Source organism: Pinus tabuliformis, chromosome 1_2 (assembly GCF_031772625.1).
Source record: "Pinus tabuliformis cultivar Carrire ecotype Pingquan chromosome 1_2, CPIR1, whole genome shotgun sequence".
NCBI lineage: Eukaryota > Viridiplantae > Streptophyta > Pinopsida > Pinales > Pinaceae > Pinus > Pinus tabuliformis.
Window position 1 is genome coordinate 177,874,722 of NC_142298.1, and position 16,848 is coordinate 177,891,569.

At 40.2% G+C, this 16,848-nt stretch overlaps 1 protein-coding gene across 7 annotated transcripts in view; it reads right to left on the reverse strand.

The window, feature by feature from the left end:
- LOC149205066 (formin-like protein 14) overlaps positions 1-16,503 on the reverse strand; it is a 108,058-nt gene extending 91,555 nt beyond the window's left edge. For 2 of the 7 annotated variants that reach the window (XR_016252410.1, XM_089394888.1), the window contains exons 1-8: positions 16,048-16,501; positions 15,390-15,592; positions 14,270-14,425; positions 13,483-14,186; positions 13,142-13,363; positions 11,415-13,039; positions 11,115-11,247; positions 8,462-8,533 (exon numbers count right to left, since the gene is read on the reverse strand). Coding sequence is in view for 1 of the 7 variants with exons in the window: in XM_089394888.1 (XP_089251014.1) it covers positions 8,462-8,533; positions 11,115-11,247; positions 11,415-13,039; positions 13,142-13,363; positions 13,483-14,186; positions 14,270-14,342 (2,829 nt within the window). In the remaining 6 variants the exon portion in view is untranslated. The other 5 variants (XR_016252415.1, XR_016252414.1, XR_016252413.1 and 2 more) reach the window with 5 other exon arrangements.
- Between the last annotated feature and the right edge of the window lie 345 nt (positions 16,504-16,848).

A 16,848-nucleotide genomic window follows, 5' to 3' on the forward strand; every position in this document is an offset into this window, starting at 1 on the left:
CTGCATTATCATCTATTAGGTCATAGATACATCATTCATTCATTTACAAATAAAAACATGAGGAGAGTGATACATCATCATTGTCATAAAAATGCTTATAACCAACATAATAACAAAATTATTAAGGATACATTAGCCATAAGATCCACATATACACTAGCTCATTTACACATAAGATATCAAGGAAAGAACCTCTTATTAATGAATGCAAAAGCCAACCCGAGATGGGACTACCATGTTCCACCCGACCATAGAATGGTGGAGCCAATTCTCTCTTCAACCATTCACCCCTGTGCCATATTCCGAGCATGAATGTGGGACTCAAACCAAAAAAACCAACCAAGGTATCTCAATGCTAAACCACCTCACCCTCATCAATAGAAACCAAGCTTTACCGTAATCCCTCCTGGATCACTAGGCCAACACAATAAATATGTAATAACAAGCTTTGCCATGATCTCCACCAGATCACTAGGCCAAAACAAGCATGGATGCCACCGGATTTCTCCACCTACACCGTGGGGAATTTTCTTGTCTCCTAGTCTCTCAATATCTACCGCAATCCACTGTCCAATCCAGGGATCACTAAGCCCTAAACCGAGACACCACCCTCTAGGCTTTACCATATATCCCGCCATTTACCAATAAGGATTCCTAGGCCCACCGAGGCAACACAAAATTCAATTTTACCACAAGCCACAGTCCATGTCAGGTCCCTATAATACTAGTGTATTCCCCCATTATTATTGTCATTGTAGCCCTTATTATTATTGTTGTGCCCATGTTGTCCCCATATTATTATTATTGTGCCCCATAGAAGCCCACTATTGTTATTGTTATGCCCTTATATTATTATTGTTATGTCAGCTCTGATTATATTGTGACCCCTTAGACTCCAATATATAAAAAGGAGGTTTTGTCATTTGAATCATCCAAGAATTGTTCATTTGTGTAATGTAAAGGAGGTTGACCCCTCAAAGAAGCTGATTTTGAGGTCGTTGACCTATCTTTTCTATCTTTTTGTGAGCTGTTGGATAACATTTGGTATCAGAGCTTTGGATTCTAGGGTTTCCCTGCTTCAAACAAATCCTCGTGGCATTTTCGCTATATTTTTTTCTACGAAGCTTCAAAAGCTGAAAAAACCTTTTGAGATGAAATCTTGATGAACATCATGTCTGAATTTCAGATCTTGTCTCGCTATATTTTCAAAGATATGATCCAAGGAAGTTAGGGTTTTTGCAGGCTCCCGAATTCCATCTCAAACAAGTGACCTTGGGAAAATTGTCATAACTTTCTCTTTGAGCATTAGATTTGAATTTCGTAAAAAGTGACAGAAAGAGGACAAACTGTAGTTGGTTGGGTATTGTTTTCAGGTCCGAAAGTCGAAACAGTTACACGTGGCACTTCGTACAAGTTCGCTCTACTGAACCAATCTATAATCAGGTCATTGTGGGAGATTGGGCATAACACTTTCTTGGAGAATCCAATCTCGATCAGACTTGTGGGGTTGGAAAGAGGACTCAGAGGTCTACCACAGGACAAAATTTCAGACCTTGGAGATCCGCCATTACAGAGATACAACATATTCAATATCGAGCTCCTACAAAGAAGAAGAAAAAAAATTGTGTATTTTTTTAAAATTTGCATAAGTTTTGTTTGAAAAAATAATTTGAAGTGATTCAAAGGGCATAGTGAAGCATAATACTCATTAATTGATCCCTCAAAGAAAGAAAATGGAAACACCTAGTAAGCAACCTGAAAGTTCTACTATGATGCATGAAGAAGAAGAAGAAATGCAACATGATATATCAAAATTACGAGACCAAGTGCAACAATTTTCGCTCTCACAAAGAGTAACCAAAAATGAAATGGAAGCTAAGATGGATGGTTTGAAGAATAGCTTAAAATCAGACATGGAAGGATTGAAGAATGGCATGAAAGCTAATATGGATGACATGAAAGCTAATATGGTTGACATGAAAGATAATATGGAAGATTTTAAGAATGGTTTAAAAGCAGACATGGAAGGTTTCAAGGAAGGTTTGACAAGGTTGCTACAAGAAATGCTTCCTAATGGAAAAAAGGTATTAGATGAAACTCATGATGAGAACAAAAGAAATGTTAATCATGATTTCATAGACTCTAACATTGGATTGAAGACCCACCATGTTCCAAAGATCGATATGAGGAAGTTTGATGGCAAGGATCTCGTAACATGGATACTACAGATGGAGCAATATTTCGATCTCCATAATGTGCAAAACACACAAAAGGTACGCATTGCAACTTTATATTTGGAACCCAATTAGTTTGTATTTTATTGATGGCTTTACTCTCGTAAAAAAATTGTCACTTAGTCAATTTTTACGGAGGAAATGATGGCACATTATGAGGATATGAAAAGCAACACCTTCTTTAGTCAATTGGTAAATCTCAAACAAAAGGGTTCAATGGTGGAGCACATTAAGGACTTACAAAAATTGAATATAAGGGTAAATAATATTTCAAAACAGCAACAAAAATGGGTCACAAAGATGTTGGGTTATGACTTTGAAATCATCTACAAAAAAGGGAAGCTAGATGTTGTTGCAGAAGCAGTCTCAAGAAAGGATGAGGATGAGGAAGCATCGTTTTGTATCATTTTTATTATCCAGCCAGATTGGATAAATGAAGCAAGGGATGAATAGAAGAATGATGAAGAAGTGTGGGCACTCATTCAAAAGTTGCAGCAAGATCCCAGTACATCTGACACATTTAGCTAGAAAAATGATTCGTTATGGTACAAAGATCGCTTATACGTCTTTAAGAATTTTCAACTAAAACAAAAGATTCTTCTCCAATTGCACACCTCTTTGTGAGGAGGGCACTTGGGATTTTTAAAAACTTACCACAGGGTTAATAAGGATTTTTTTGGGGATGGCCTTAAATCTGATATTCAAAAGTTTGTGGCAAAATGTTTGGTTTGCCAACAAAATGAAGTTGAAACAATTAAGACCCCAGGTCGGTTACAACCTTTATCTATTCCAAGTCAACGTTGGGGGGGTGGGAGGCGGAGGGGTTTCAATGGATTTTATCACAATTCTACTCAACTCTTAAGGAAAGAGTGTCATCATGGTGGTAGTTGATAGACTTACCAAGTATGCACACTTTTGTGCATTATCTCATCCATTTAAAGTCAATACAGCTGCTACTGCATTTATGGAAACAATATAAAAGCTACATGGAAACCCAAATATTATTGTAAGCGACAGAGATCCCATTTTCACTTGAAATTTTTGGACGGAATTATTTTCTTGTTTGGGTACTCAGTTAACTCATAGCTCATCTTATTATCCTCAATCTGATGAGCAAACTGAGATAGTGAACAAATGTTTGGAAGGATATCTTTGTTGCTTTGTAACTGATAAACAAACACAATGGGTCATGTGGTTGCCTCTGGCTGAATGGTGGTATAACACTTCCTTCCATACTACAGCGAAAATGACCTCATTTATGGCACTTTATGGATATCATCCACCGGCCATCACATCATCTTTAAGAGAAAATTCTAAGGTTCAAGCAGTGGAAGATCGCATCGAACATCAACAAAAAGTTCTTCAACTCTTAAAGGATAACCTCACTTTGGCGCAGAATAGAATGAAACAACAGGCAAATCAACATCGCAATGAAAGAAGTTTTGATGTAGGTCACTGGGTACTTCTACGACTACAACCATACAAACAAATGTCCCTCAAGCAAGCTAAGAAGGATAATAAATTATCACCAAAGTGTTATGGTTCGTACAAGGTGTTGCAAAAGATTGGTACTATGGCATACAAATTGGAGCTTCCTACATCATCCCGAGTGCACTCAGTTTCCATGTTTCATCCTTAAAGAAAGTTATAGGTGACAAGCTCCCAGTTCAAACAATATTGCCAGAACTTGACGAGGAAGGAAAAATCATATTGGAACTTGAAGCAATCATAGAAACAAGAACTCGACGGCTACGAAATCGATCAATTTCAGAGTATCTCATCAAGTGGAAGAACTTACCCACTGAAGATTCCACATTGGAAGATGAGAATTTATTACAGAAGCATCCAAAACTACTCAAGCGTTGAGGACAACACTTTTTTTTAAGGAGAGAGGCATGTTAGGTCCCTATAATACCAGTGTATTCCCCCATTATTATTGTCATTGTAGCCCTTATTGTTATTGTTGTGCCCATGTTGTCCCCATATTGTTATTATTGTGCCCCATAGAAGCCCACTATTGTTATTGTTGTGTCCTTACATTATTATTGTTATGTCGGCTCTGATTATATTGTGACCCCTTAGACTCTTATATATAGAAAGGAGGTTTTGTCATTTGAATCATCCAAGAATTGTTCATTTGTGTAATGTAAATGAGGTTGCCCCCTCGAAGAAGTTGATTTTGAAGTCGTTGATCTATCTTTTTGTGAGCTGGTTGCATAATAGTCTGGTTCAAGGGTTACTAGGCCATGTGTTCTATCATTCGAAGATCCACCTCACTTAGCTTTGAATCCATCCTGCAATCCAGCTCAACCAAAACATGTGAACCCCATCACACCATGGCTATCCGAAAATGGCAAGGCTAGGCTGAATACCATGCATGCCAAATCTAGCAAGGAAAACACACATGCAAGTCGACACCTAAAAAGAATATTGTTATCGCTGCTTGATCCTTCTCTTCCTTGCTTGCTCCTTCCTTCCTCTTGCCTTCTTTGCCTTTCTTGATCCAATGCCAAAGTGCTCCAAAAAAACTCTAAGTCTCTAAGAGTGAGAAAGAGAGAGAGAGAGAGAGAATAATGAGAGAGCTCCAAAATTGAACTTACAAAAGGTTACAAATTCCTCATAAGCCTTTTTATCAATTAGGCCTCTATTTTTCTTCATTTTCCATTATTTTCCTTCATTTTCTTCCTCACATGCAACCTATGACCTTTCACCTTCCTTTTCTCCTAATTTCCATTATTTTCATAAATAAATGTGCCAAAAATGCCATTTTGCCTTTCCAAAGCCTTAGCCATTGTCTTTGCCAATTTCCTTAGCCATAATAAACCAAATGAACGCCCACACTAGGATGCCTTGCCTAGCATTCATCTTGGAATAAGTGTCCCATCAACCGTGGTTATTATTTTGCCTTTATTAACTTTTATTACATGGAATTTTTACCAGGGTTGTTACTGCTCAAGGCAGAGTTTATTCATAAGTTTTGCTTGGGGGGCCTGGGTAAGGGCCTAAACCATAAGTTTTGTTATGGTTAATCTATAAAGTGTAGATGAGGCTGGAAAAGCCTTAAGACGTCAGTGCGGTAGTTTTGAGCTAAATTAAATAACGTGAACAAGCGCGCAGGCAGAGGGGAATATCTAGGCCATAAAAGGTTGTAGTGCATTTTCCACCACTAGATAACCCAAAAGGGTTTACCCCAGAGGTTTCAAATGGAGGTATATTTGAGTCTCCTAGGATTTAATCCTTGAGACGATGTGGCCCCGTGGGGGCCGCTAAACAGGCACATTACATTAACAAAAAGGAAAAACCCAAATCCCTTTTTAACATGAAACTTGTCAATTGCACGAGGCTAAACCTTGTGGGACCCAAGATGATGTGGTATATGACATGGATGGTACAACATCATCCCACGTCACCCCAGCATTTTATTTTGACGACATCATCCCCGCGTCCCAAACCCCGGAAGTTATGAGCAAAGGCGTTGTAGATTTCTCCCAAGATTTCATTCCCAAGGTGAGGTGGCGCGGTGGGGCCAGTTTTAAGGTCATCGGCATATCGTGGCAGAGGTGAACAAGGCCAAGTCACCCCGATGACTTTGAAAGCATCGCAAGGGAAACAGCGGGGACAATGTGGCAAAATGGAGCCCGAGCACACACCCACAGCAATGGTGATGGGACACGTTAGAGGAGGGACCTACAAAAGTCCATGTACCCCCCACAAATTCTGTAGGTGTAGGAAGCACTCCTGTCAGGATTTTATTCTGGGGTGATGTGGCACTAGAGGAACCGCATACCTCTGATATGCATACAAAGGGGGAGAGTAACCCCCACGCAAACATGTTTGGTTATGTCATCGAAATGGGGGGGAAGGCCTATGTGATATGACATCGATTATGAATGGGTCGGCAACCGCCATGTGGAGTGATGTGGCACATGACTTGGGTAACCACATGGGTACCACATGGCAAATCAGATGACATGGTGAGACCAGATAGGCCAAACTTTGATTGGCCATATCTTTTGATCCAGGCGTCAGATTGAGGTAAATTTTATATCATCGAAAAGGTATCGACAAGCCAAATGCAGCGACATCCTCTGTTTACGTTTGGAGGAAGTCAAAAAAGATCAAAAAAATATTTAGACCCCATTTCCATACCTTTAGGGTTTCTTCTGCTAATTTTAATTTGAGGGGCTAACAAGTTTCCCTCCATTTTGCCTTAAATTTGGCTTCCTTCACAAGTTTTCCTCCAATCACCCCAATTTACGCAATGTTACCCCAATAACATTGAATAATGTGTTTCCCCTTTATAAATGATTATAGCCTACAAGGTTGGATAGGCTACTTTGCCCTTCCTTGGGCAATTTAATTAGAAGAGGACATTACACCGGTTTGGATCAAAATTGGCTTATTTGAACAGATTGGTACTAGTTAGGTACCTAACCGATGGTCGATACCAACCAATCCCCAAACTAGATTTTTCTACCAGGTAATTAACTGAAGGTTGATAACCAACCAGTTTGATTGATTACTGATTCAATTTGGCCAGTTTTTAAAACTATGGTCTCCACATTATCCTCTCAAGTATTCTTTCCTTCAATGGACATCTCTCTTTGCATTCAAAGTTGCACTCCCAATTAACTACTCCCTCGACAATTTCCAAGCAACATAAAGGAACTTCCAACTTAAGGAAGGACTACGTTTAACACACAATTCGTCATGTACGCATCTTGCTTCCAACAAGGCCCTACTCGCATGCATCTTAACTATGAAGAAGAAAGAGTTCAACACTTCAAAACACAACACTACTTGTGTAGTTCCTCATATCCATGGTATTCTAGATCAATGCTTCTCCTTCTCGAATTTCAACATGCTTCTTTTAGTTTTGCTCTTAAGCAAGGAGGCAATCGAACAGTTGTCAATCAATAGTTCCAAAACTCCATTTTTAACAAGAACATGTGTTTGTACCAAGGCCTTAATAATACAAAGCCCAAGGACAATTTTGTGTTCCATTGGAAGAGTAGCCCAAATTAAAGCAAAAATTGAGGGCACTTTTTAAGAAAGAAGAAATTTATGAAAGTTGGTCCTTAAGTTCCCGGGACTTGGTTAGACCATTGTTGTTAGGAGCACCCTCCCAAGGGCTTGCTGCCCCCCCCCCAAGTTCAGGGCACGCTCCCAAAATTAGAGAGCACACTTCGGGGTTTCATGGGACACTCCTTGCCACCATGTGGAGCATGGTGCTCCCTAGGACACTCCTTGCCACTATGGGGGGTGTGGCACTCCCTATGACCCTCTCGGAGCAAGGAGCACACTCCCTAGGTGCTCCTTAGACATTCCCTGGGTGCTCTCCAGGTTCTCCCTAGATGCTCTCCAAGCGCTCTTTGGACACTGCCTAGGTGATCCCTAGACACATTGAAGCTTGAACCGCGACTATCATTTTTAATAGGTTTGACCAAAAATGTTGGCAATTAATGGTAAAGTTAAAGTTGACATTTCCTATATCTTTCCATTTTATCCTTTTAAAATTTTAACATTATCATTAATTGTTTCAAGATGTTTGAGGGTGGTTTCAAGAAAGTGTATGCGCCATGAACTTATCCCATTAAATGCTCATCACTCATGAAGTTAGGATCAAACTTTTTGGGTTTCATTGAATTATGAAATGATATTTTCAATTTTGTCACTTTTAAGTCTAATCTTGTTCTTTATATGTTTAATAGTTTATATTACTTAGTGTAATAGTATAATAATTTAAATTTATCAATGTACAAATCAATATTTCTAATTTAGGTCTTTATTCTCAATATATATTATTGCCACTCCCAACCAGTCGTTTCCTACAAATTTGTGAGAAGCTTCAAGCAATGTCAAATACTCCTACCGGTGTTCCCAACATACCCACATTTCAGAATCTTATGCACTAAAGCAAATAGCCATTTCCTTGAAATTATAACTGAAATTTGTTAGGCCACATTGAGCATCCTAAATAGGTGCAAAGTTTTCCACAACAAAAGAATGTCTGTTATTTTTACATTTTGACAAGGTCAGTGGGTCTGTAGATGGCACACCTCTACATAAGCTATGCTATTTATGGTTATTAAAAAGTAGCACATGCAAGAATGAGACCAAACAAATGTCACAATCATATTTACTTACTACTGATGCCTCCACTTATAATTTATAACTGACAAGTTCAAACATAATGTCATTGGCAAACAAGGGCAAAAGGAACATACAATCATATCTGGTAGAGGCATCTTGATTTTTGTCAACATAATTTCACAATTGTTAGCCCTTCGCATGTCAACCTGCAATGGAGAATACAAACTTATGTTCATTAAAATGTTCAAATAATGATTGTACTGCCAAATATTTTATCTACTTCCAGCAAATGGCAAACATAAAATAAAAAATAAAAAAAAGAGACATCAAATATATTGTATGCATGATTTATTTAGATCATCAGGTGTATCAGAAATAAAAATGCATTTTCTAAAGCTATCAAGGGTATCCAGCTGAGTGAAAAGAATAAAACCATTCCATAGCTCGGTGATACATAATCCATCAAGTCGTACCTAAGTTAAGGCATCCTAAGTAGTCAGAAATTTATAGAGACAATTTGGTGTGAAACTTAGGCATGGATGTAGAAACAAAAGTGAAAAAATAAAACACAAAAACCGTTCATCTTTTCACTGTTCAGAGACCTCAGAATCCAGACTCTGAAATAGACTGCATCAAAGCATGACAAAAATTAATTAAGATGTTTAGTCATCAAGCTGTGAAAGGGAAAATGATTGGGACTACACATATCTGGATTCCTATCCATCCTATTTGTACAAAACCCTAACATCTGAGAGTATATTTATTATAAACAAATAATTGCACATTGTTGCAAAGAAACAAGAGTTTTGCTGCATATAACCTTAAAGTGGTTAAATTAAACCAAAAAATGGAGATAATAAATGGCTAATTTGCCATGGAATTGTAAGATCTGATATAATGAATCTATAGCAGCTAGATCAAACAACAATAGATCCTATGCAACTCGAGCATAAAGTAGGATAGGTTTGCCCTGTTCCAAACAGGAGCCACCTACAAGTTTTTTATAGAAATAAACTACAGTCTACAAACAATACACACATAGGCATGTATATAATTTAAAATGAACCCAAGCCCTGCTCAAATTGTGTAGGAAGCCTAGAAGTTTAAAAAACAAATGGCATAAATGAAACCATCACTATTTGATGAAGCTGATCATGAAGAATTCATGTGCACTAGTACAGTTTCATCTCTATTGCAGATATTCCTACATTTAGAGATGACAAGACAGTGAGAAAGTATATTCCCATGATACATGTGAGAGAATTTCTATGTACATGTCCAATACATCTTAACATTAAGGACCTAATTATGCCTCATGCAAGTAAAACAAGATTAGGGCATCACATGCTAGAATGGAATCAATTGACTTCTTGGCCATAAAAAGAAATGGAAGACCACTAGAGAGAAAACAAAATAGAATGTCAAATATATAATGCCATGTTGCCTTGTAGGTAATTAGTATTTGCAAAGCAGCCATCAACTGCTCATATGTGGAGTAGTCCAAATCTTCTATGATTGCAGACCGTAAATGCAAAGTGACCCAACACGAGAATTAGAAGTCATCAAGGCATTTTACCATTGACTAAGGTTTAAAGTTTAAACATTACCATAGTCTGAATAGTAAATACCAAAGGCTGCCCAGTTTTGCCTTTGTTCACTTGATGGTTGATTTGATAAGCATGGTGACCTTCCTTTGAATGTAAAAGGTTAGCTATTTAGTCATAGTATTGCTAGTATACGCTGTTAATTTCAGATGTAAGAATGGTGTAGTTAATAAAATTTCAGATGTAAGAATGCTGTAGTTTATAAAATAATTTAAGCCCACTGTTTAAGAATTGCTTTGTGCCCACTTCATTCACTTTGAAGAAAAAAGTGAACATTTTTCTCCTGTAGCAGCATTTCTCATTTGTCCTATAGCAGTGTGAGCCTAGAGCCATGAATCCAAACAAACTGATCACCTACTACTGCCTGCTATTTCAAATCAGTAATGGAAAATTCTAAGCCTTGAAGAACCAAATACCCATGTTAGCTCCAGGTCCTCATTAGGCTACAATCAACATGATTTGTGCTCATCAGTATTCTTACAATACAATTGAGATTTTTGTTAACAGCAGCTTCGACAGATCAGTTAAGAAAGAATCCCTTTAAATTTTAGACCATTCCAGCCAAATTTTTAAAACAGACCAAAAATAACTGACACACAATCCTCGTAAAAATGAATTCTCCAAAGAAAAGATCAGTAATGTCATTTAAAAATTAAAAAGAAGAGATATATCAATACTAATATTCCATGTTTCAGCATAACGATGAAGACTAAGAACAGCCCACAATGTCTACGGTAAAGTAATAAGATCCAGCACAAGTTTGGCAACGTTGGCCTTGTTCAAGATTGCCCACACCCAATGTACAAAACAGATAAGAGCCTAAACAAAGGAAAGCAATTAGCCTACATCAGAACATAATGATTTCAAGTTCCCTTCAGTGTTGAATGTCAATGTCGGTTTATATTATTTGTCTTCATTAGGCCATCTAACTGTCCCAGGAAACGAAACTAACCTTGGATTGAGTTAATAGATTTATTCCCCGTTAAATCAGCATGCTTTAAAGTAGTCAGTGCAAAGTTCAAACACTAAGATATAGAAGTCATGAGTACCCAAGGTTATTCCAAATACAGAAGAGTGATTTCACTATATTTCTAAATAGATATGGTTTCTAAAAATACATATGCACCAATATGCCTACAACTTAAGGATAGAAAACAGAAGGATGATAAATGTGGCTACGTACCAAATGTACAATCTCCGGTTTAGGTGCACTAGTGCCCCGGCGATTCCCTCCAATTCCTGTGCTTCCTGAATTGGATGATGTCACAGTAGCTGAAAAAAGACTTTCCAGTTCAGACATATCAATTTCTGGAGCCCTGAAAGACAACTCCAAAATCAGTGGGATGAGAACTTTCAAATGCTCGGATGACGAGGAATGGGCACCATGCATGCAGGAATTAAATGTTAATAACTAACAACAAATTGAAAACAAAACAGTGAATGGGACATGCAAGATATGTCTTTTATGTTTGTTGACCCCCACCTTGCCTGATCTTCCTGTCTTTGAGTATCTGCCCACAGGCTGCCCTGCATTGCTCTTGTAACTTTAACCCAATGTAGTGGCTTCAAAGATGCCCGCTTTGGGGCTAGTGGTGCCGATGATGTTGCAGTTGGACGACCCCTTCCACCTGGTTGTGAAGGCGCATTGGGTACACCTCTCCCTCTTCCAAGTGGAGGAGGTGGTGGAGGAGCACCAGGTCCTCGTGCCCCTGGAAGCGGAGGTGGGGGTGGTTGACCTGCACGACCTCCCCCAGGAGGAGGAGGTGGAGGGGGAGCACCAGGGCCTTTTGATCCTGGAGGCGGTGGTGGGACCGGAGGCCCCCCACGTCCTCCCCCTGGGGGTGGTGGCGGGGGTGGTGGACCCCCACGTCCCCCACCTGGAGGTGGTGGTGGTGGGGGTGGTGGGCCACCACGACCACCACCTGGAGGTGGTGGTGGCGGCGGGGGTGGTGGACCCCCACGACCCCCACTTGGAGGTGGTGGTGGCGGTGGGGGAGGTGCGCCCCCACGACCCCCACCTAGAGGTAGGGGCGGAGGTGGAGGTGGTGGTGGGGGGCCCATGCGACCCCCACCTGGAGGTGGAGGTGGAGGTGGAGGTGGGGGACCTCCTCGACCTCCACCTGATGGAGGAGGTGGAGGTGGAGGGGGAGGGGGAGGAGGTGGAGGTGGAGGGGGAGGGGGAGGTGGTGGACCTCCTCGAACTCCACTTGATGGAGGAGATGGAGGTGGGCCTCCACGACCTCCACTAGGAGGAGGAGGAGGTGGAGGTGGAGGGCCTCCACGACCTCCACTAGGAGGAGGAGGTGGTGGTGGTGGTGGTGGTGGTGGGCCTCCATGACCTCCCCTTGGAGGAGGAGGAGGAGGAGGGGGTGCGGCTGGTGTGCCTCCATTACTTGTACTCATAAGAGGAGGTGGGGGTGGCGGTGGTGGGCCTCCACGACCTGTAACTGCATGAAAAGGTGGAGGTGGCGGTGGCGGTGGCGGTGGCGGGGGCCGTGCCACACCACCTGATTGATGAGGTGGTGGTGGTGGAGGGAGTGGAGGCAGAGGTGAAGATGCATTGGGCTTAGACAAACATGGCAAAGGTGGAGGGGGTGGAGGGGGTGCAGGTGGAGGTGGGCCTGATCTTTGTGGAAGAGATGTTGGAGGAAGGGAGGATGACATTGCCCTTGACAGTGGTGGAGGAGTTGTTCCCGGAGGTGCTGTTGATCCATGAGCAGTATATGGTGCAACTTGAGCTGACAAATTGGGATCAGATTTTGATTTAGAATGCAATGAAGTTGGCAGAGAATCTTCCTCTTTAACCTCTTTCTCCTCTTCTTCAAATACAATAGGTGTTGAATGTATATTCTGCTTGCTACGCAAAGCTGGGCGATCGTTCATACCATTGGAAAAGAGTTTCTCAAATCTTTCTTGAAAGTCATCGGAAGAAATCTGTTTAAAGAACAATAGTGCAGCATCACCTCCACTATCAATCCACTCAACACCACTGAAATATTCCTGGACCCTTGCAAAAGCTTCCACAGGCAACCCACCCTTTTCTTCTCCATTCAGGGTTGCGATAGGTGGTCTTGAAGGAGAAAGGGCTTCTACTTCTCCAAAGAGGACCTGGTGACAAATATTTAAAAGTAAATGACATCAATTTCATCAAACGAGATGAAGCAAAGATTAGAACTATTGACTGAAAGCAATACAGTCTGAAAGACTTACTTCAGCTCGGAAATTTTTTGAAAACCGTTCCTTAGAATCCCAGAGTATGTCAAGATCATCTACGTTTAGCATCAGAATGTTGGACCGAATAAAAGCAGTATTGAACATAACTCTGAACATCATAACCTCTCTCTCTGGATCTGTCTCTAAATGAATGCATTCCAAAACAACATCCCCTTGTACCATGCATTGGATGTCAATTTTCACAACATCACAATCAACCTGCTCAACGAATATACAGTGCCGTCACATAAGTTCTAAATATAAATAAAGCAATAATATTCAAGCTATCAATATAAACATAAACAGTGTACATTAGAACATATACACAAATTGCACACCTGTCTGTAGTGTCGCAAGGTTTTCTTCTTCTTAGTCATGGAGAAAAGCATCTGTGTGGAAAGCCCGCCCTTATTATGAATATCCCGCCCAAACACACGAATAATTGGACGACAACCATTCTGAGAATCAAAGTTAGGTACAGCACGAAGAATGAGACAGTCCAAAGAAAGTGCCCTCTCCAATGGTGGCCACTCTGGGGACATATTTCTTCTAGCTGCATATTGAAGATAACGCAACTGTGAAGGAAATGGATTTAGAGGTGACAAGAGCTGCAGATAACCTTTTGGCGCCTCTCTGTAAACACTATCGAGAATCCTTTGCTCACCAGTTTGAAGCTTTCTGTAAATGAGAAAGCACGAAAGAAGAAAAGCTAGTAAGGGCCAGCCTCCTCTTTCACAATGCATAAGTATAATGTTCTGATGGTTTCTCATTGACAGCCACTTATCACTTGCACGAAGAAAATGATGGATCAGAGACAACGGAAGAAGAGGGCAATTCTCATACTGTCTGGGGTAATCCATAACTGTAACATCATATTCACACACAATTTCTGCAAATTCACTTCTCTTCTCTCCCTCTCTGAAATTAAATGCGAGAAAGGCAGAATCGGGATACTGTTCATGCAACTCAGTAACAATTTCTCGCAAATAAATGTGATATATCTCATCTGGTAGAACCTCAGTTGAGAAACATGAGTCGAATACTGCATGTCATAAAATGAAATGGAAATGTTAATACATTTACACAAAAATTTAAAAAGCAAAGATTTGCAACACAGCTGCTTACCATAAACTCTATCAACAAATTTAAGAAGGCCATCGGGACACCTCCTGTGGAAGAATCTGCTAAGTAGAGACATTCTGAGACTGGTTGAAGATATCTCCCCTTTGGCCCACTAGCACTATTGCCAATGCAGTAATCTTAAGGGCTGAATCCTTGTTTCTGCACAAATGCACTGCAAACTATTAGCATTTATTGGTATTCTGCTGACAATGCAATATATGACAGATTTCTCACAACAACCATCCTCTAGAGTAATTCAAGCCGAGAATGAGAGGAACATAATTACAAAGATGGCCACATCCATCTACTAGGACACGAATGCAGACCACCGAATATATAATTATTTTTCAAAAAAAATATACATGTCACTAATAACAGAAGGCAACTTTCTTAAGAATAGGATGAATTATGACGTAGCGCATAGATGGAAAGCACAATAATCAGGCGAAAAGCAACTTTTAAAAAGACAACAGCTTCTGCCCTAAGCCGTCCTCCAACATACAACATTTTGAATAGATCCCTTCCGTTGAAATAACAAAATCATGCTCAAACAAAGATAAACATTGATGCAGCAGCAGTTTGGCCACTGGCGTCACTGAACATTGAAAATCTATGAACTACCAAAAATCAAAGGGAAGGTGATAAGCCAAGCTCCCAGGTAGATTGATACCACATTCCCCCAGGCAAGTACTGTTTAGCTACGACCTTGGAATCTATATCGTCCGTGGAAAATATGACTCTCCAATGACTGAATTCCAGCCCACTGTTTGACACTGCCACTCATTGACCATTGGACCAACCCACAATAGCTGCAAACTTTTAAAAAAGGCAAAAGAGAAAAAGAAAACCCTAATACAAGAGCGCATCACCCGTTATCTAACTAAGAATCAAGCAGAGCAACGCATCCAATCCCCATGCTCTGCCTGTATTTCCTCAAATTCTCATCAACAATAACACCTTACAGATTCCAGATATTTATTAAATGTAAATCGAAATGGCAAACCAAACCAAATGTTTTTGAAATCAAACAAAAAAAAACCTTGCTATCTTTGAATAGATGCAGAAAACAATCCACTAAACCTTCAACAAAATAAGCATAATTGGCCAAACAATTCAATTGTACCTGTGCCAAATAAAATAAACCCGAAATGATGGCGCGTCCCCTCGAGTTTTCTGTCTACAAAATGTATGGCCTGAACTCCCAACCATCGCTCGGCAATTTCCTCCAGCTAACCTGCAATTGGACGCACATTGTCTTCTCGAGCGCTAAAAATTGGGACTCCCCATTTGAGCAAATGTTGGTCCGGATAATCAAAATGAGGGTTTCTTCACATTCAAACAAACGGAAGAAAATGATTAAACCCCAGTAGGAATCAACGGCAACAAAACCACCACACACAAGATTGCAGTCCACTGTATACCAAAATACGCTTCAGAGAACTTAAATTTTGCAACAACACAACAAAAAAAGAAAAATCACATTATTACATAAGCAAAGGCCAGAAGTATCAAACTGCCCTAGGCATCCTCCGACCAAAATTAAACCAGCGATTAAAGCAACTCCGCGCACAATTTGATGACAATTCAATGAAAATTTCGCTAAAACTAATAGCAAGCAATCAAGATGAAGGTGGAAACCTCGGAAAACAATTTGTCGGTGGAACAAAATGAATCTGTCGTTTCTTGAATTAAATAATCCCTGTTCCTCGACCAAAACCGAAGAGAAAAATATACAATAAAATGGCGAAAAATTCCTGTACCGAGATTTCACATTTACTTACCGTATGCCTCGATCGATGACTCCTTCCTTTGGTTGTCCGTTGCCTTCCAATCCAAATTTCCACCAAAGATTTATTTGCAACCCCTGTTTCGGCTTGGTAACTGTAAAATTACAACAGTACGGGGGAGATTGAGATTTCACTTTTGTCAGAAGAGAAGCCAAGAGAAGCGGCGAAAGCCCTCGGTGGTAAAGTCAAACGGCTCGGTCAGCATTCAAAATAGAATAAATCTGCACTCTGTTTCGCCGCAGTTTAAAAGGCGGTTGGATTTATTATGAACAGGATGAGATTTCGTAAAAGGTTTAAAAAGGGTGGAGTTGCCGCATTTTGCATGCCAGATGATTTGAAATAAAAATAAATTGATCTCCGGTTGGTTGGTTTGTGAGCACGGCGAGATTCGGTAAAAGGGTAAATAGTCGCAGGACATTCAACTTGCCGCATTTTGATTGCTGGATAATTTTGAAATCAATTCAGCCTCCATAATAATGTTTCCCAAGGCGCTATCATAGAAGATTCGATGGTTCGTGTTTCGGGGATTGTAATTATTTAGTTTAATAGGTGAAAGTCATGATGAAGGGTTGAGGGTGGGAGGAGTGGGTATCTAGAGGTGGTTTTGAATTTGAGTGTTGGGTGGGTATGGATCAGGTTGCTTCACGTGGTCAACGAAAGAGATAAAATATGCTTTCTAGGAAATGGATGATGAGTTTGAAAGCGAGGGAGGGAGGGAGGTTTTTTTTTTTCTAATTTGTAAAATACTTTCCTCCACGTTTGGAGATGGTTTTTTTATTAATAAATGTTTTTTAA